General features: G+C 48.5%; 2 protein-coding genes across 3 annotated transcripts in view; one reads left to right on the forward strand and one right to left on the reverse strand.

The window, feature by feature from the left end:
* The window catches only part of Syt13 (synaptotagmin 13), a 34,044-nt gene extending 25,635 nt beyond the window's left edge, over positions 1-8,409 (forward strand). Inside the window, exons 5-6 of the mRNA XM_090347852.1 lie at positions 1,971-2,100; positions 4,611-8,409. Of these exons, the coding sequence (XP_090203978.1) occupies positions 1,971-2,100; positions 4,611-4,915 (435 nt within the window). The 3' untranslated portion in view covers positions 4,916-8,409. The remainder of the gene's footprint in view (positions 1-1,970; positions 2,101-4,610) is intronic.
* A 7,734-nt stretch (positions 8,410-16,143) lies between these two features.
* The window catches only part of Prdm11 (PR/SET domain 11), a 59,156-nt gene continuing 55,610 nt past the window's right edge, over positions 16,144-19,689 (reverse strand). For both annotated transcript variants that reach the window (XM_090347853.1, XM_090347854.1), the window contains one exon: positions 16,144-18,401. In XM_090347853.1, coding sequence (XP_090203979.1) covers positions 16,237-18,401 — 2,165 coding nt within the window. In that variant the 3' untranslated portion in view covers positions 16,144-16,236. The remainder of the gene's footprint in view (positions 18,402-19,689) is intronic.

Consider the following 19,689-nt stretch of genomic DNA (forward strand, 5'->3'; position numbering starts at 1 on the left):
ACACCTCTCCTTCTGGCTTTCCATTGGTTGATTGGAGAGAGGGGTCTCATGGACTATTTTTCCCAGGCTGGTTTTGAATCACAATCCTCAGATCTCAGCCTCCTTCGTAGCGAGGAGTACAAGTGCCACTGATGCCTGGCATATGCTCTTTCCAGGAGTATGAACTCTTTAAATTTTCACCAACCCCATGCAGGGAGCTTACACTATGTCCCTTTCATAGCTGAGGAAGCAGAATTAACCAGGAACTTGCCCAAGATCACACAGATGGTGTGGGGGGGGACCAGCCTTCCTAGTCTGTGCCCTCTGTGAACATTAGATCACCTAGCTTTAGGTTATGGATAATAATTGTGGTTTTATTAATCATCACTCAAATTATAATTTATGACCATTAATGAGGACTTGCTAATTTAACCAATTCCCAGGTGTCTGTTTTTCCTATTAGCTGATATCATCACTTCTGGTCTGTCGCCCCCATTGACCGCAAGTTTCCTGGAGGCTGATATTTTCCTCTCTGCTTTCATAGTAGCATCTAGAACACATTGGGTCCTTTATGCATGTTTGTTGACTAGACAAATCCCCTTTCTACTGACAAGTGACATTTGGAGACAGCAAGGACAGTGTTCTGTGTCATACGGTAGCTCTCAGTGGTGCTGGGCTGTGCCCCACTGTCTGGTTTCTGCGTATCTGCGGGGGGCTGGTCCCTGGGCTGGGGTTTGAATCTTGGTGTGGTGGCCCAGTACAGTGTGCAGAGAACCCCCTTGAACTCAAAGGATCCCCTAGTGGTGCTAGAAGCAGTTACCCAGTGGCCTCAGCTATACCAGGAGTACAGGATGGGGGAAGAGCTCCCCAAATTACTGTCAGTGTATAACAAGGAAAGACAGAGTTGGAAGGAGGGGGACAGAATTGAAAGGCTGCAGGGTGCACTGTCTGAGGTAAGGTCATCTGCTCTCCACTCAGAGGAGGGGCTGTACCTGGGTGGATTCCTTCCTACTCCCTTTTCCTACCAGGTCCCTTCCCTCTACCATGTTGCCATCTTCTGGAAGGGATCTCTTTTTTCTATTTCGTCCTTCATGGATTTGAACTTTCAAAGGAACTCTTGTAGAAGTTTATGAACACTCTCTGTAAATTGTGTGTGTGTGTGTGTGTGTGTGTGTGTGTGTGTGTGTGTGTGCTTGATGCTTCCTGGAGCTGTCACCCTCCTCCACTGAGTGTACTTATTGACATTTGGTTTTCTCCAGGGACCTGAGTGTATCATCTGCCATCATGGGTCCCCAGTCCTGTGTTGACATTTCTGGCCTCTCTGTTGACAAAGCAAACCCCTGTCCATTTGATCATGTCACTTTATTGGCTCGCTCAGTCCACAGCAGCTGGGCAGAGCGATCTCCTCAAACAAAGCAATGAATTACACTCCCCGCTCCTGCCCCTAGGAGCCAGACGTCAATGCAGTGATTCTCAGACTGTCTTCTTCAGAGTCCTGACTTCCAGAAGCACCCCAGGTCCCAAGGGGGCAAGGAGTGAGGGGTGATGGGGCCTCCTAGCTGTCTCTGCCCCTCTGCATTCTGAGTGGTCACTCTTTGCATTTTGTTTGTTTGTGCTGGTCCTGGAGCTTGGACTCGGGACCTGGGTTCTATCCCTGAGCTTGCTCTCCCACTTGAGCCACATCTCCACTTGTGGCTTTTCAGTGGTTAATTGGAGATAAGAGTTTTATGAACTTTGCTGCCTAAGCTGGCTTTGAACCAGGATCTTCAGATCTCAGCCTCCTGAGTACCAAGGATTCCAGAGGTGAGCCACCGATACCCAGTGTGTTTTTATGTTGGGTTTAGATACATGATGGGTAAAATCACCATCGTCCCACTGTGTCTGGTCATTCTTCTGCCTTCTGAAAAGATGAGTGAGCAGCTCGTGGGATGTCAATGGCACGCAGGCCACTGCCAGCACAGCTCCCTTCCCGAGTCTTGCTTGTGTTTCAGGAGCTGTCCACAGGAACAGGGGAAGTCCTTCTGTCTATCAGCTACCTCCCCGCTGCCAGTCGCCTCCTGGTGGTACTGATTAAAGCCAAGAACCTCCTCTCCAACCAGTCCAAGGAGCTGCTGGGCAAAGGTAAGTGAGGGGCAGAGGAGAGAACTAGGCCCCTTCCAGCACTGGTACAATTGTGGAGAGAGGTGGCACCTGATAGGAAATAAGGGCAGGTAAGCAGGTCAGGGAGGGGATAGTAGCATGTGATTGGATCTTCCCTCATCGTCGTTGTCCTTAAACTAGCTATAAAGGGTATGTATGCTCCTTTGGGTTCACAGCCGCCATTCAGTCCTGAGCCCATTCCAACCATGAGGGGCCTGGCAGGTTTCTCTGGGGTTCCTTGCCTTACAAATCAAACATGAGAACACTTCTCATCATCACCCTAGATCCTAGGACTCAAGGGGCAGACTGTAGCCATGTAGTGAAATCTTTCAGATCCAGGAAAATTCAGAGCTGGTTTCATGTACCCCAGGGCTAATGCCAATATGGGGGCCCTCACCCAGGTTCTTTTTCTCCTGTCACCCTCTGCTAACCATAACTGAACCCTTTCCAGTCTCTTCTGTCTTCTCTGCCTTGGTCATCTGCCACTCCAATCCCCACTGAGTGTGAGAAACAGCAGACAGTTTGGGAATAAGGGCTGAGGCATCCCCATCCCCAGATACATTACGTCTCTTTTCAAGATTCTGGAATCTCCGGGGTTCCTTCTGGATAACCTGGCACAGGTCCTGCTTCTTGGGAACCAAAGCAACATTTCCTATCGAAGCAGGAAAGGAGCCTGGGTGAACAGGATCACACCTAGGCTGAGAGCCAAGTGCTCAGAGCAAGCTATAAATAAATCTTTATTTATAGCAGAATACAAAGAACCACTACTATATTCAGAATCTTTAAGCAAAAGATTTGGGGCAAATGAAATCAGGATTGAGCTGCCAGGCTGATTTCTCAGCCAAAGATCAGAGTTCAATGCTTTCTCCTTGTTCCCTGAGGGTCCATTCTCTGAGGTCTTCCTTTTTCTTTATGGCTCACATCAGGACAATTACAGCACAGCTCTCTATCTCTCAATTGTCTCACTGAAATAACAAACTAACCACCCAGGGGTGATAATTATAGCAATAAATACAAAGTAACAATTCTTCTCATCTTAGCTTCAGGAACCTTGACTAATGAAAAAGCAATGTCCTGAATCTGAGCTCCCAGAGCTCATCTGCTGACCTGTTTGTGGGTTCCTGAAGGGGGGCACTGTGCAGACAGGACCATGGTTGTAGAGGGCAAGGCAATGTGTCTTGAAGTCAGGCCGCTCCAGAAAAGACTCAGTCAGCCAGCAGGAACCTGCTTTCTCAGTAATCCACAGGACATGAAGCTTTTCTTTTCTTTATTCTGATTGGAGTTTAAAATCAACCTGCAGGGCATCAAAGCCATTTTTCTGGAAAGGATATGAGCTGAGGAAATGACCTTTGGAGGGGTTCATGGCAAATGGTGGTTCCCTGGTGGCAGGGTAATCTGACCCCTAATGGGCCATCCATAGTTGAGTATTCTGAACCAAAAATCCTAGACTGGCAATGGTATCTCATAATCCTAGCTACTTAGAAAGCTGAAATCTGAGGATCCCAATTCAAAGGCAGCCTGGGTATATAAATCCAAGAGACTCTTTTGTCCACTTAGCCAGCAAAAAGCCAGAAGTGGAGGTACGGCTCAATGGGAAAGCTCCAGCTTGGAACAAGTAAAGCTAAGCAAGAGCTTAAGATGTTGAGTTCAAACCACAATACTGTCACAAAAACAAATGAACAAATAAGTAAATAAAATCCAGAATTTTCAAATCTGAAGCTTTCTAAGCAAAAGGGGAAATTTTCATACCTTAATTCTTAGTATCATGCACAAGAAAAGCAAAAATTACTACAATATTACATTCAAATGGGTGCCAGTGACTCATACCAGTAATCCTACTCAGGAGGGTGAGATCTGAGAATCGCAGTTCAAAGCCAGCCAAAGCAGAAAATTCTGGGAGACTCTTATCTCTAATAAACTATTCAGAAAAAGCCAGAAGTTGCACTGTGGCTCAAGTGACAGAGCACTAGCCTTGAGCAAAAAGAAGCCCAGGGACAGTACATAGGCCCTGAGTTCAAGCCTTAGGACTGGCAAAATAAAAACAAAAGACAAAAATTCAAGCTGTGTGTTTAACACCCACCCACACACACACACACACACACACACACACACACCCTGCATGCACGCACAAGTGAGCGCGCACACACACACACATAAAGCTTAAATGAAAGTCATGTTTGAGTCTTACTTCCAAAAATATTGCATTATGCATATGCAAATATCCCCAAATCTGAATGCTACCCCAAATCTAAAACACTCTGGGCCCCAAGCATTTCAGATGAGCGCTAATGAGCCCATATTGTTCATTTTCCACATTTGAGGCAGGATTGCCATTTGGGTCCCCCTTTAGAAAAGTGATTGCTGCTTGGTAGGTACTTAATTTCCAAGTGAATGTCTAGCCCAGTAGTGGGGTTGAGCGGGAACCTCAAGAAGTATTACCATTTTCAGTTGCACTTTCTCTTTGTCTCTCTTTCTTCTTTGTCCATCCTCAGATGTCTCGGTCAAGGTGACCTTGAAACACCAGGCTCAGAAGCTGAAGAAGAAGCAGACAAAACGAGCCAAACACAAGATCAACCCTGTATGGAATGAGATGATTATGTTTGAGCTGCCTGACGATTTGCTGCGGGCCTCCAGTGTGGAGTTGGAGGTGCTGGGTCAGGATGAGGAGGGGCGGAGCTGGGCAATGGGCCACTGCAGTCTGGGCCTGCACACCTCGGGCTCTGAGCGCAGCCACTGGGAGGAGATGCTCAAGAACCCACGCCGGCAGATTGCCATGTGGCACCAGCTGCACCTGTAAGCCAGCCACTGCCAACCTCCCTTCTTGAGCACAGCCCATTCTCCAACCCCAGGTGCCCTCTGCAATCTCCTGATTGTGTTCCATCCTCATTCCGACATTAGAAACATGGATGGATCAGGATTCTATTCCTCTCTCAGCATGTTTCTGATTCTAACAGATGTGCAAAGCCAGCAGGGCAGTGTACAAACATGGGACATTTGGGTCATATTAAAGCCTACATTTCTCTCAGTTGTGTTGTGGAGAGAGACTTCCCAGATATACTCCTGTCTAGGTTTTGCAGGTGAGCTGAGGCCAGATGCAGACAAAGCTCCACTGGGGAAAACACAGATGAAAAGAAGAATTTTTGTTTTTAACTAAGCATTTCAAAAGTGGCTAAAGAGTTTGGCACCAGGGGCTCATATCTATAATCCTAGCTGCTCAGGAGGCTGAGATCTGAGCATCCCAGTTCAAAACCAGCTCAGGCAGGAAAGTTTGTGAGACTCTTAACAAAAGCTATGGCTCAAGTGGTAGAGTGCCAGCCTTGAGTAAGAAAACTGAGGATACTACCAGGCCCTCAGTTCAAGCCCCAGGACCAACACACACACACACACACACACACACACACACACACACACACACACACACAGACGCTGAAAGAAATAAAGCATCCTGGATCAACTTACAGAATGAGAATGAGAGATGGGCATGGCAAAACAAGCCAGCATTCATCTTACGCTGCACACTACACAGCAGCCCCCAGAAACCTCAGTCTTCAGGCAGCATCAGCAGGTTCCAGGGCCAATGTGGACTTCCCAGACCAGTGCCCAACTTTCAACAAGCACAGGGGGCTTTAGGGCTGCTCTTGGAGAGACCCTTCTACAACATTCCACCACAGGTTCCTAGCCACCTATGGAGACTTTAGTACTAGCAGGGTATTGGCTAGTTCCAGTGATGGACACCTCAGCCACCAGCATGAAATTTGGGAGTCTTCATTTAAATATATATATATATATATATATTATATTCTTAGGTTTTAATTTGTGCCTTTCAGATCCAGTTTTTAGACTGAACTTGTGTGCTTTTTGATTGAAGGATTTGATCACATCTTAAAATTGGTTTGTATTATATTTGGGAAGACCTTCCCTAACAAGCCACAAGTGAAATGCCCTTGCTGATCTCTGAGGGTGTGCTGTCCTATTCTCCAGCAGCACCATGGAAACCAGAGGGACAGACCCAGGCCTATCCCTCTCGGCATCCCAGCCTCTCAGGAAGAAAGTTCATGATGAACCTGGTCTGTGCTATCTGCTCCAAAAAAAAAAAAGTAGCAACAGGGACAACCTTGAAGAAGAGAAGTGTCTTCCTCTGCCAGTTTTGAGACTTGAATTCATGATAACTGTTTCACCTTGTCACTCCCGTGGATGTCCCCATCATTACTTAAATCTAAATGACAAACCTGAATAAGTGGATATAATAGTCCCCACCTGGAAGCCAGAAATCCTAGGTTCCATCCCCTCTGCTCTCAGAGCTTCTGTTTGGCCCTCCGTTAACTAAGTAAGACCAATGCCATGGGGCACATGTGAATGCCATGAAGGATGCCATTATTCCCATGCTTGTGGGTATTCTTTGCCTGTTCCTAGGCTCCAGCAAGACTTCTTTAGGTTACAGTCTTTCACTTTCAAATATGGCTAGAAAAACCAAGAAAGTTCCTAAACCACCCAGATAGTTCCAGACCCATTGATTCTATAATATGGACTCTTCTAGGTCTACATCCAAACTCTGGGTCTTCGGGTAGTACCCCAGTTCTCTGAGCCAAGGGAGAATTTCTAGAGGAGATGGCTAAGGATGTTGCCCTTCCCATGAATTATGTCACTCTGGGCCTCTTCCTCACAAGTGGAGCAGGACGTCGTCACTTTTGGTCCCTGACTTGTCTTTTCTGCACAGAGAAACACGTTCTCTGAAGAGACAGAGTATAGAGCTTGTCTTCCATGGACAAACATTTTGGATCATTGGGAACTTTGATCATTAGAATTTTCCAGTCCTTGCTAAATTTCTTTTTCCCTTGGGGGGGGGAAGGGTACTTCTTTGTAGTCCCCAACATCATGTTTATGGGGTTTCTCTGTCTACCCTGGTCCCTTCTTTTTTTGGTTAATATAGCAACAAGGGAATAAAATATTTCCCGGAGAAGCTGAAAGCTGGCCAGCAGCTCTCTTCCTAATAACATCTATGATTCTAATCTAGGAATCTTTGGGCTCTAGACTTAAAAAAAAAATCAAGAAACCTGGGCCTATAAATCTGCATTCATCTGATAGTCTCACTGAGGGACATTTGAGGTGGGCTAGGCAGGGAGTCCTGATCCCAGAGTCCTCATGTTCATTGCTTTCTAGAATCCAAACTATACGTTTCAGATAGATGTAGTTCTAGTCCATTTCCCTTTCACTGTGGTCAAATATGGTACCACATCCTGAGACATCACCATGGGATGTCTCAGAGATCCAACACCACCTCAGCTAGCAGATGTGCAGAGAGGAGGCAGGGCTTGGTCTGCATTCCAAGTTCCTAGGATAAAGCTATCTCCTTGGAGCCCAGATGAATTCAAAGATGAAGACTAGATTGGGGAGGAAAGCGGTGAGGGAAAGGTCAAGCAAGGACATTGTAAATGGCTTAACTGGGAGAACCCTCGTGAATTATCTCAGGCACCTTCACGAGTTGCCTGGGAACTCATTGTAATATCTCTTTACTCCTGCTCCTCATTTACATGCAATGAGCAAGAGAAGACAATCTAATTATACTTTCCCACCCAAATTTCATTTGGGGCACATTTAAAATTAACCCAGAGATGTCAGACTGCCAAGAATCCTTGCATTCCCTTATTTCATCCCAGACATGTTTGTGATTTACCACCAAATGAGAGCAATTGAGTCTGTGCAAACACATATGATCGTATTTGAAAGGCACACTGTGTGTGTGTGTGTGTGTGTGTGTGTGTGTGTGTGTGTGTGTGTGTGTGTGCAGGGAGCACTTTGGAAGAAGAAAGACAGCCACAGGGCTGGGGCATTAGATGCCTACCCTTGTTCATCTGTGACCCCCTTCTTATATTGATCAAGTTATATTTGTACAGTGCTTCCATCAGGATCTTCCATACACTATCTGTTCCAATACAAGATGACTTCATGTGGATTCAATGACAAATCACCAAATCAGAGTTAGGCAGAGAGCAAGCATGGAATTCAGTCCCTTCTTCAGGGTCAGTTCCCCTCCGGAGTGAAAGAGTCCTGGTGGAAGGGAATGGTAGCCTAAACCACATTATCAAAAGAGAAATTTAGTCCTTGTGATTTGTTTCTGCCTTTTGTGTTTCTGGTGTCAAATACCGTATGTGTGTGTTTGTATGTGTATTTATTTTACAGTCCTGAACTGAAGCACAAAAAGATGCATGAGACAAAGTAGTCATGTCTGGTGTCAGTCTTCAGAGCAAAACCTTTATTTACCGTGGTAAATAAATGATTTCTCACAGTCAAGAGTTTGATGGTCCTCTTCTTTTTTTAATTTCCATTTACTTAATGTTTTCAACATCTAAAATGTGGGTAGAAAGCCCTGTGTAAACACTTTCTGCGCCACCATCATCACCTTTAATAAAACCTGACTACTTCTGAAGTTCTCTTCAGTGCCCTTTCTTCGAGAGACCAGGATCTTGAACTTGCATTCATGACATCGAACACTCATTTATACTTGGGCTACAGATATGTACAAGTAAACCCTCAACAGCATGGAGTATTTTGTGAGTGTTTTCCTATATTCAACACTGAAATTCTAAGCTTCATTTATGCGGACATATAGTTATGGTTCATTTCTCTTTTTGGAACTTCTGTAAGTCTGTGCAGAATGGTGGTGGGGCAACTGTGGTCCACTTAGTGGAGATCCTTTGTTCCTTCCTCCCCTATGCTCTTGGGAAGAAGAGAACCAGAACATTCCATGGGGCTATGGAGTACACGCACAGTGATCAAACAGGCACTAAGAAGGAAGAGGTGAGGAAAGGGGAAGAAGGAAAAACCACTGAGAAGAAGCTGGATGGGCAATGGTCTTAACATCTTGAGTTGAAAAAAATTAAGAACACATTATTGAATATAAGCCCATTCCCTATTGAAAACAATCTGGGCAAAGCTTCACTTATCCAGAGCATCTCACCAAGGCTCAAGCCTACACAGCCGGACACATGGGAGATGTGGAGAAATGTTTAATCTGCAAAGGCTGGGGGTGCTCCCTCAAAGAGTTTGTTGTGGGGTAGATACATATAAAGCAGAGTTTGGGCAACAGTTGCCTCAAGATGAGGCCTTTAAATCACCTGCTCGAAGTCAACTCCAGTGGTGGTGGAGGGATGTAGGGGGGAGTAGAGAGCAGGAAGCAGCTACAGAAATGTCTTCCAGTTCTAACCTGGCACCAGGCAGGCTTTTTCTTCCCCCTCCATTCAGGTGATAGGCAATGGAGTCATTCAGAACATGGACAACAAGGCAGAGATTCAACTTTGAGTAAATTTCAATGCTTTTATTAACAATCTTACAGGGATAATATGACAAAAGGAAAGTTTCTGCGTACATATTATGATAAACCAACATAGCTCTATTTGTATCCAGTGTTCTAGGCCCCCTGCCACACAGGTACTATAAAGCGTAGTCTGCAGAAATAATAACATTGAGAGATTTTTTTTATTTAAAGAAAGTATTAACATAGCAATAGGTATGTGATAATTGATTCCTAAATGGCTCCCTCCACCCCCACTTGATAGTTTTCCTTTGTGATTGAAATGAAAATGGTTCAGCAGCCAGGGGGTGGAGAGGAGAGAGGCCAGGTTGAAGAAGACAGAATCCGGCTGCTTCTTTTTCCCAAGAGACAAAAGTTTAGACTACAGGGTGCCCACAGGCAGCCTGGCTTTTGTCTTCTTGTGAGTAGCCTTGGAACTGGCTGTCCTCCTCTGCACAGAGGCCCTGTGGCCTCCATGCCCTGTGGCATACTCTCTCTCTGAGGTACAGTGCATTGTGGGATTGCTACTGGGGATGCCCATTCTCTGGCCAGACACTGACCTCCTGCAGTGGGAAGGCTCAGGTTAGGCTGGGGCTGTCTTGAGCCAGGCACTAGGGGATGTTCTGACCTGGATGGCAGCCAGCTGTGGCTCAAAGGAGATGGGCACTGGCAGAGCAGACTTGGCCTCCGACTGTAGTGCGGAGTGGGTCTGCTGGAGACTGAGGTATGTTGATGAGGCAGAGTAACACAGGGCCAGAGAAGGCTCAGGATAGGAGATGAGTATCTCCATGGAGCCCAAGGGCAGAGGCTGGTCTGGAGTGCAAGCCACGACCCTCAGGCTCCCTCCACCCTGCAGCCCATGCAACCCTCTCTTCTACCTCTGCGGGAAACGACGGAGAGGAACCTGAAAGTGAATGGGTTCTGACTCCTGTCAGGGCTGCATAAGCCCTCCGTCATGCTGCCATTTTACTGGGGCCACTGGGGTCTCCAGGCCCTCACCCACCCACCTACCCCCCAGTTCTGGGTGGAAGGTGGACAGGCTGAGGAAGTGCATGGGTTTGGGCATCGTGTCACAGAATGGGAACAGTGTATGTGAACTAACATGCTGTTGCAGCGGAGGTGGGGGCCACTGGGCCTCCGTGCCACACAAGGGGAACAGCTTTGTCCTGAGTACAGCCAGCAGAGGCCCCAGCTGCATTGCATGGGCTGGGCCAAGGCCCTGCTTCTGAACTTGAGTTGCCATTTACTTTCTGAGTATGTGGATACTGTCTCTCCCACCCTTCCCTGGTAGCAGGTGCCCCCTGCCCTGGCCAGGAGCCTCCGGATGGAGGGCAACATTGCACTCTTCATCTTCCCTGCCCTGTCGGGACAGCGGTTGAATGGGTCAGGGAGGCTAGGAACGGGTGTACTTTAGAGGCTTGGCCTCTAGGGGGCAGCGGAAGCATCTCAACTGGACCATTCTTGATTCCCAGGTGCACTTTTCTATTGGCATGGTTGCCAGTGCATTTCTGGTGGGGGAGGGTTTGGGGAGTTTGTGCAGTGGTCCCACCACCAAGGGTTACTTTATACCCTACTGCCAAGCAGTTATCACCTTATTTAAGCATAGGCTTGCGGGGAGGGGGGAGGGGGGACACTGCAGCTGGAGCTCTGGGGTCATCTCTTTCCAATCTCAGACCAAGCCTGTGGAAGAGAAGAGAAAGTGCACAAGAGGGCCAGGACCCAGCCACCCCCCTCTCCAACACCCTGGGAAGGCAGTCCCACTGCTCGCAAAGCCTGCTTGTTAAGCAACTTCACTTTCGGGAGAGCCCTGCATCCTCCCACTTTGCACACATAGCCCCAGGCTTTCCTGCTGCTTTCCAGCTCTATAGACTCTATTTTTATATCTATTTAAAACATAGAAATGTATAAATATATAGGATATTATTTATAGATATATAGATGTGATTTCATCTCTTACTCTGTGTGTATACGTACTGTAAATGTTTGTATATACAATATATATGCTGTAGCATAAGTATTATATACACTGCACCTACCCCTGCTTCCATGCGTGGTCTCCTGGGGAGACTGGGTTGCATAGGTATTCTCAGGGTGATACCATTTGAAGGGATGTGGGGAGGGGGAACTGCCAGATGGAAGAGGAGGGCTGTACCATTTTCCTCCCCAAAGGATACTTTTTCTCCATCTGACAAACATGCAAAGACCACCTCAAAAGTTCCTTAAAAATCCTAGTTCCGTCACCCTGACAGACAGAGGCAGAGGGAGAGCTTCACTTCAAGCTATAACCTTGCATATCTCTTGACATACCTTCTCCCCTGAGAACTGGAGGAGGCCAGATTAGAACTCCCCAGCAGAGACACAGGGAAAGGGCATTGGAAGCTGCCCTTTGCTCTGGTCCCACCTTTCCTACCTGCTGAGGCCTGACTTGCCTGCTTAGCTGCCCAGATTAGATTAATAAGGCTGCCTCTTGAAGGGACCTACAGGGTACACAGACCAAGGAAAAGCACAAATCCAACTAAGTGACCCACAACACAAACCCAAAGCAGAGATACAAACACCATGCCTATTCTTGGAGGTGGGAAGGGCTATGAGGAAAAATAAAGGCAGTGGGGATCCTGGAAAAGAGAGTTTAGATTTCAACCCATCAGGGCTTCTCCTGTGCCACACAGGCTTCAGGCACATAACATGATGCCAGTCCCCAGGTCCAGACTGGGCAAGTAAGTAGCCTATTTTAGTCTCTCCTATTGTGTCCATCTTTGGCTTGCTCTTCTCTGTTTCTTCCTTCTTAAGGATACCTCCAAACAAATGAAAAATATTCAATATTGCATTAAAGAAAAGGATCTTTCTCTAAACCCAAGAATCAGCATAAGCAAGTCAAAGGATGGAGGCTCAAAACCCAACTTGGAGCTGTGCAGAGGGGGCTGAGGGCAGAGGCCATTCCCAAGCCACAGACTCAAGGTCCTGGCAATGAATTGGTTTTCCAGGGTGTCTCGATCTGCTAACACTTTCAAGTGAAGATGGAGTCATACAGATGAGCTCAACATCGTGAGATGTCACAGGCAACCAATTTTTTTAAAAAGAAAGCAAGAAAGAATCTAAAAATGAACAATTTGGGTGCCTTGACTCTCCTGTCTCACCAGGCAGGCAGTGCCTGGTGATTTGAGGGGCACAAGCACTAGACAGGGTTGGGTAGGCCTCTTGCTTCACAGACACGAGTCGGCAATGGGTTATCATTTTTTTCCTCTCTTAAAGAGGTGTGCCTTTTGTGTGTGGGGGGGGTGCTGGGGCTTGAACTCACAGCCTGGGCACTCACAGTCTTTAGCTTTTTTGCTCAAGGCTAGCACTCTTCCACTTGAGCCACAGCTCCATTTGTAGCTTTTTGGTGATTGACTGGAGATAAGGTAAGTGGCACAGACTTTCCTGCCTGGGGTGGATTTGAATGACAATCCTGAGTCGCTTTCTATTTGATCATGAAGGTTTCTCCCCCTTCTAGGTCTGGAAATGGACTCACTTGGCACATCTGGCCACACACCTGAGCCTCAGACTTTACCTCATCTCTCATCATCTCCAGGTAACCAAACAGTCACCATGAGTACAAACAGGGCAGATCTCAGCCTAGAAATGCAAGCTGCCAGGGGCTGAGATACAGGGCTGTCTCATCTGAAGTGACCCCATGTAGGACATGGCCTGCCTCTCTCCACAGAATGCTCTCCCATCCAAGATGTAGGTGAGTGCAATGTCTGATTCCCCAAGGGCCCCATCATCGAAGCCTTTCTCAAGGAGGTATGTCCTGGGAACGCCTAGGGCTGACATCAGGGTCAATTGCTAGCAGAACCTATGGGGAAGGAGAATCAAGCAGGAGCCCTGAGCCTCTTGGGGAGTCTACAGGCCAACAAAAGACCCTGTGCACATTGCAGTGGCATGCCACGGATATGGATGCCACCTGTTCCTCCCCGCCTCAAAGCAAAGCCGTTCAGAGAGCACCTGCTGCAGCGTAGACCTGCCCGAATTCAGCACGAGCCATGAGCACCTGAAGTTTCAGAGGCACGTGGCCTAACTTGAGGCACCTCAGAGCTCAGCCTTTTAAGGGTCTGCAGGCCACTAGGAGCCAGCAGCCACATGCCCACCAAGGGACAACTTGTTTCTCTAGGCCTAGGGGTGTGTTCCCTTGCCTCGCTCCCTCTGGACGTCCACGGTAGGCAATGGCAAAGCATCTCTTCCTCCAGCTGAAGGGTCAAGCTTATTTGGGCTATGGACTTTTGGGAGGGAACAGGAGAAGAGCCCTGACCAATGCTCAGACACAGACACAGATTCTGGGCTAGGGTCTCCCAACTCCACTGAAGCCCCCCATGCAACAGGCAGGAGACACAGAGGGGAGCAGAAGATGTAAGGCCACTGTTGGCAAGAAAAGAACTCTGACCACAACTTCTAATTCCCATGAAGTCTGCCTTGCCAACCTCCCTTGCCCTCAACTCATTTCAGTCCCTCCAATGTTTGGTGAAACTTCCCAGGTTGCAGACTGTGTGTGTGTGTGTGTGTGTGTGTGTGTGTGTGTGTGTAGAGTTTATCCCCAGGCTGGGAGCTCACATGAGAGGGAGGGACTTTGTGTCTCCTTGACAACAATATCACACTTGACCTCATCTAGGCTTTGGTCTAGATGGGAGGAGTTGGGGAGGAGAGGACTCTAGCTCTGGGTGGCACACAAGCAAGGGAAAGGGTCTTCCCTTGCTAGTTCTGCTGACTCTCCTTGCTCAAAAGAGGAGGAGGAAAGGGTGTGTGTGTGTGTCACTGGGGCAGGTGGCGAGGGAAGGTCACCAGGCAGGGTGCATTGACTTGTTGAAGAAGGCAGTATATGAGATCTGGCAGTGGGACAGGTGGAGGAACTCAGGTTTGTTTGTTTCTTTGAACATGCTACATCATTGTTGAAAACAAATGAAAATATTTCAAAAATAATATAATATATATATTTATATAATGAAAAGCTATTGACTAGCAGCAATGATTCTAAAGTTATCTTAGCACCAAGACTGAGGGGCCTGAGGGAGGGATCTGCTGAATGGTTGACAGGCCAGACTGCAGGACCAGGAAAAGGATAGCAACGGGTTCAGTGTTAATGACATTTCTACTATGATTCTCCATGATGGCACAAAGCCTTGGAGGCAAGGAAAATCTCAGAAGAAAGGAAGGAAGTCATCATTGCCCAAGAGTGGGCCAAGAAGGTTGAGGAGATGAGGGTCTTGCTAGACTTGAACACCATCCACCCCAACTGCTAATGGGCAGAGAGTTCAGACCTTCCTCACCCCGTCCCTCAAAGACGACCTGCATCCCTATGACAGGGTCTCTGCACATAAAATATGCATAAATCAGATGTACAAACACAAAGAGAAGTTTTGAACAGCTCACACACACTTTTGAAAACTCCCTTGTGAGGTATACTGGAGGTTAAATGAACGAAAGAACATTTGATCAACTCCTCTAAACCATGGCCTGCCCCAGGGAGTGGGCAAATAGCCACTTCTAAAGCTTATCTGTGATTGTGAGGGGTGTGTGTGTGTGTGTGTGTGTGTGTGTGTGATCTTTGCTTTACAACACCACTATCTTGTTCAAGAAAGGAAGAGTTCACAGGTATCAGAACTTCGCTCAGTGCTCCCGCAACCTTCTGTCAGGTCTGCCTTGTCACATAAGGATCTCTCTGGCAACTCTCATTTTTGAGTTATGTAAAACCCAGGGCACAAGTTGTGTTGATACTTCTGTACCACATAGCAGATACATCACGATTATTAAAGGAAAACAAAATACCTCCGACACTCTGTAGGATTATAAAGACAAAGTATAAATAATTATATATATATATATATAAATTGGATATATTCATTTCATTTTACTTGTTTTTAGCCAAAAAAATCACTGCCGTATTGGGGGTCTGGATTTCTTGGCTCTTTGTCTCCCCTAGCAGCCCCAGATTTGAATGGAATTATTCTGTTTTACCCTCGACTTTGTAAAAACAGGAATGCAAATAGCTCCACCCTCTCCCTTTCCCCAGATTTCAAGCTTGGTTCAAAGGCAAGATTGCCTTCAGTGTAACCAGTAATAATAGCTTTAGTCCCTGGAGCATGAAAGGAAGAAACCAACTACAGGATGGGGAGGGTGGAAGGGGAGGAGCACTGGGGAGGGGTGATGAGTTCACAGTTTGGCCAACATTGATGTCTATAGAACAGTGAGAGAACTGTCATTAAAAATAAAAATAACAACAATAATAATAAGAGTAAAAGCCTTTCAAGTCAGTTGGGAGAGGGAGAGAAAAATCAGACACTCCAAACTCCAATCCAGACACACAACTCTCACCCTGATGCAACTGGACCAGAGTACCTAGGCAGAGGCTGAGAAACTATCTGCAGAAAGAAAAGGTTAGACTGTAAACCCCAGACTGCAACCCTAAACCCCTCAACTCCCAAATGAAAACATAAACAATACCAGCTACCAAAAGGCGACAGCAGAGTGCCATCATTTTAGCTTATGCAGTTGATTGACGGTCAGGTGGAAAAGTGAATGGCTCCCACACGTGCTCCTGTGAGTGGAAACGAGTTGCCTGGTTCGTTTTGAAGCTGCCAAGTGTAGACAAGAGTCAGTTGCCAACATTTTTCCTTTCTGAAAGCTTCCAGAAGCTTCCGGTGGACGTGTCACTTTTTGCTTGTAAATTTCGGTGTGAGTTTATATATAATATAATTATAATATAATATATACTTATATAATATATCAAAGCCTATGAGTCTCGATCAAAAAAAAAAAATATTCAACAGCTTAGTGAAGACCACTGCAGGAGCTTCTTACATGTCTGGATAGAATTCGGAGCCGGGGTCCACATTCTGTAGCGCTGGCTTCTGCTCCAGGGCTGACATTCGACTGAGGACCTCGGCCGACAGGGCGTAACTGTTGCCAGACTTTTCCTCAAACCAGCTGTCCAGGGCTCGCTTGGCATCGAAGTTGGCAATGGGCGGTCCATTCACGGCAATTGTCAATAGGTCGCTGAGCTGCTCCAGGGTCAGGCGGGAGCGGTGGTTCTTGCGGACCCGCTGGAGGGCGTTGCGGCCTTTCTCACAGCAGGCCGTGGAGGTGGGGAGGACTTTAAGGACCTGGATGATCTTGTTCAAGAGGGGAAATCTCTGCTTGTACTTGCAGATGTGGCTGATGAGGTCTTTGAAGCCGTTTTTGGTAAAATAATCAGCCTTCAGTTCCCTCCACTCCATCAGCAGGCTCCCTCGGGGATCCAGCCCTTCCCTGCAGATGTCCCGGGAGAAGGTGGGGATGGCTTCCAGGTGGTCAAATATCTGCACCATGTCTTCCTTCCCGAAGCTCACGAGCTCCTCGCTGCTCCTGGGCCAGGCGGCCAGGTCGAACACCTGGCAGGCCTTCACGAAGATCCGGCTGCGGGAATCGAACCTCTGGGCCAGGATGACCTGGGTCTTTTGGCAGATCTTCTCCCTGATGGACTGGAACTTGGCTTCGGCCACCCTGAGGTTCTTCACGGCGATCCCGTTGAAGCTTTCCCGGAAGTTCTCTTCAAATTCCTGCAGATACTCTCCCGGGGAATCGGCCAGCCGGCTGATCTCCTGAATGGCCTCCTCGATCTTGTCATCCACCTGGGACACGAGGAGGTACTCACCTTGGAAGATGTAGGCCAGGCGTGAGAGCACGGCAATCACATCCAGGAGGAAGTAGATGAGCTTCATGGACTGGTAATCCATGAGGAATTGCAACAAGGCCAGCGCGATGGCTGAGGCGTCCGCCCGCTGAGTCTGGCTGCTGACGTCCTTCAGGTGGGCCACTACCTCCAGGTAATCCTTGATGAGGGCGTTGAGGACGTTCTGCTCCCCGATGATCCACTTGACAGCTCGGATGTCCCCCAGAAACTCCGTCTCCTCACACAGGGTAGAGGCCGTGGAGCGCAGCTCGCACAGGAGGCGTGGCGAGTAGCGGTAGAAGCTGAGCAGCTGCTTCAGGTTGTTCTCCAGCTCCTCCAGGCAGGGCAGCTCCTTCCCACTGATGGCATCCAGGATCTCCAAGTGAGGCCGGTGCACCATGAAGGGCAGACACAGGAGCCAGGGCAGCGTCTTGCGGATGGTCATGAACATGCTGGCACGCAGGCTGGCGGTGATGTTGGCACCATCCACACCCAGGCCAACAGTGGGTTTCTCATCTTGCAGACGAATGCCCAGGGAAGCAAAGGCTCGGTCAAGAGCCTGGAGATAACTTTCTGTGCTGGAGAAACCCAGCTCCTGCAAAGACAGGAACTCGGTGGCCGGGGGCCCGTCGCTACTGGTGTACTGCACATAGATGGCCACGGTGTCAGCCAGCAGGTCGTCGCTCTGTCCGTCCAGAATGATGCTGAGGCACGGGGACTGTCGGATCCGCTCCACCAGGTCTTCTCGGAGCGCCCTGGCGATGTGGTGAATGAGAATCTGGCAGTCTCCCTCATTCATGTACTGGTCCACCACCTTGAGCTCACACTTGCGAAGCAGCTCGGCCAGAGGCCGGAAGTCCAGATAGGGTCTGCCCTCGAGGGCCAGATGGTAGGCCGTGTTGAACAGCAGGGTCATGTTCCGACACATCTCCTCCGTCTTCTCTGGGTGCATGCGCAGCTTGTACAGCTGCAAGCACTTCTTGTGCAGGTTACTCTGGCTGTGGAGCTTGATGGTGTGGATCTTGAACTGCTTGGAACCAATGATGAAGGCCGACGTGCGGGAGGACTGCACTGTGTACTGGCGGCAGACGTGGCACCACATCTCATTGAGGGTCGGGGAGTAGCGCAGGAACCAGAACTTCTTCAGCCACTCTTGCTTGAAACGTCGGATCCGGCGCCCGGTGGCAGAGGAGATCTTGGAGGGCTCGTCGGCCGTGGTCATCATGTCATTGGAGACAGATTCATCCGCTGAATCGACGTCCTGGTCATCGTCTTCCATGATGGCGGGGCCAGATACCATGCTTTCTGAGGCTGGAAAACAGATGGGAAAGGAATCTTTACACCTGGTGGGGAAAGCATAACACTTCTGCCACAGGAACAGGAAACACGACCTGAAAGGAAGTAGGGGCCATGTGAAAACAGGTGGATGGACTGAATCCCTGCCTAGCATTTGTTTACAAGCACTCTTGTGTGAATTTTCTTCCCTGTGGGTTATCCGTGGTGGCCTTCGGTCACTGCCCATGGGGCTCTGGGTTGCCAGCCCTTGCTTCCAATCCCTGAATGCTCAGGGACTGACATGGACCACAGACAGAGGGGGTGATCAGATGGAAGAGGCGATCAGAGGGAGGAAGACAGGGTCCTTGGACACTCTCAGGTTATATGTGAAGGACTAGGTGAGGGGGGGCTCCTCTGCCCACCGTGCACATTGTCCTCGAATGACAGGAGCTTGAATATGGCCCCAAGGGATTGTAGACTCAAAACCCAGCTTCACTCAGATGCATGCTTTGAATACCTGCACCAACTCTGTCTAAGGGTGTGGCTAAGGCAGGAAGTACTTACTGCCCAGCTCAGCTGCACTAGGGCACTTAAGTCTCCCTCCAACTGTTTTTTTTGGGAGGTGGGGGCAGTCCTGGGGCTTGAACTCAGGTCCTGGACCACTTGAGCCACAGCACCATTTCCAGCTTTTTCTGTACATGTGGTACCATGAACCCAGGGCATTGTGCATGCTGGGTAAGCACTCCACCACTATGCCATGCACCTGACCTCTCTCCAACTCTGAAGAGATCGAGGCTACCGGAAGTCAGGGGAAGAGCATGTGGATGGATGCTCCAGGTCTCTGACCTTGTGCAATAACAGGCTGAGAACTAGCATAGCACAGGCAGAACAGATCTGTGGAAGGGAAGAACAAGCCAGGATATCCAGCATGGCTTTGGGGAGCCATGAGAGCTCCTGGACACTGGGATTATAAGGAAAGAAGTCGAGCTGCCTTTGGGGTTGACAATGGGGAAGGGGGGCGTATATCAGAGAAAAACAATGGGTCAAGAACACAGCACACACCCCCTCCTGCAGTGGAACTTCCTTTATTGACCAGGAGGATACAGGGGTGACACATGAGGCCTTCCATCAGTGCTGGAAGTGAGTGGGACACTGGCACCTGAGGACATGGAACCCCACCCTGGGAGTGGCCCCTTCCACGGTGGACTCCTTTGGTCTCTCGACAGCAGGTGGCTACAACAGAGCACTCTGGGACACCCGCTACACTGCGCACCTTCCACTCTTCCCTCTGACATTGACCTCACTCTTCCCTCTGACATTGACC

This window comes from Megascapheus bottae, chromosome 16 (assembly GCF_031878675.1).
Source record: "Megascapheus bottae isolate mThoBot1 chromosome 16, mThoBot2.hap1, whole genome shotgun sequence".
Lineage (NCBI taxonomy): Eukaryota > Metazoa > Chordata > Mammalia > Rodentia > Geomyidae > Megascapheus > Megascapheus bottae.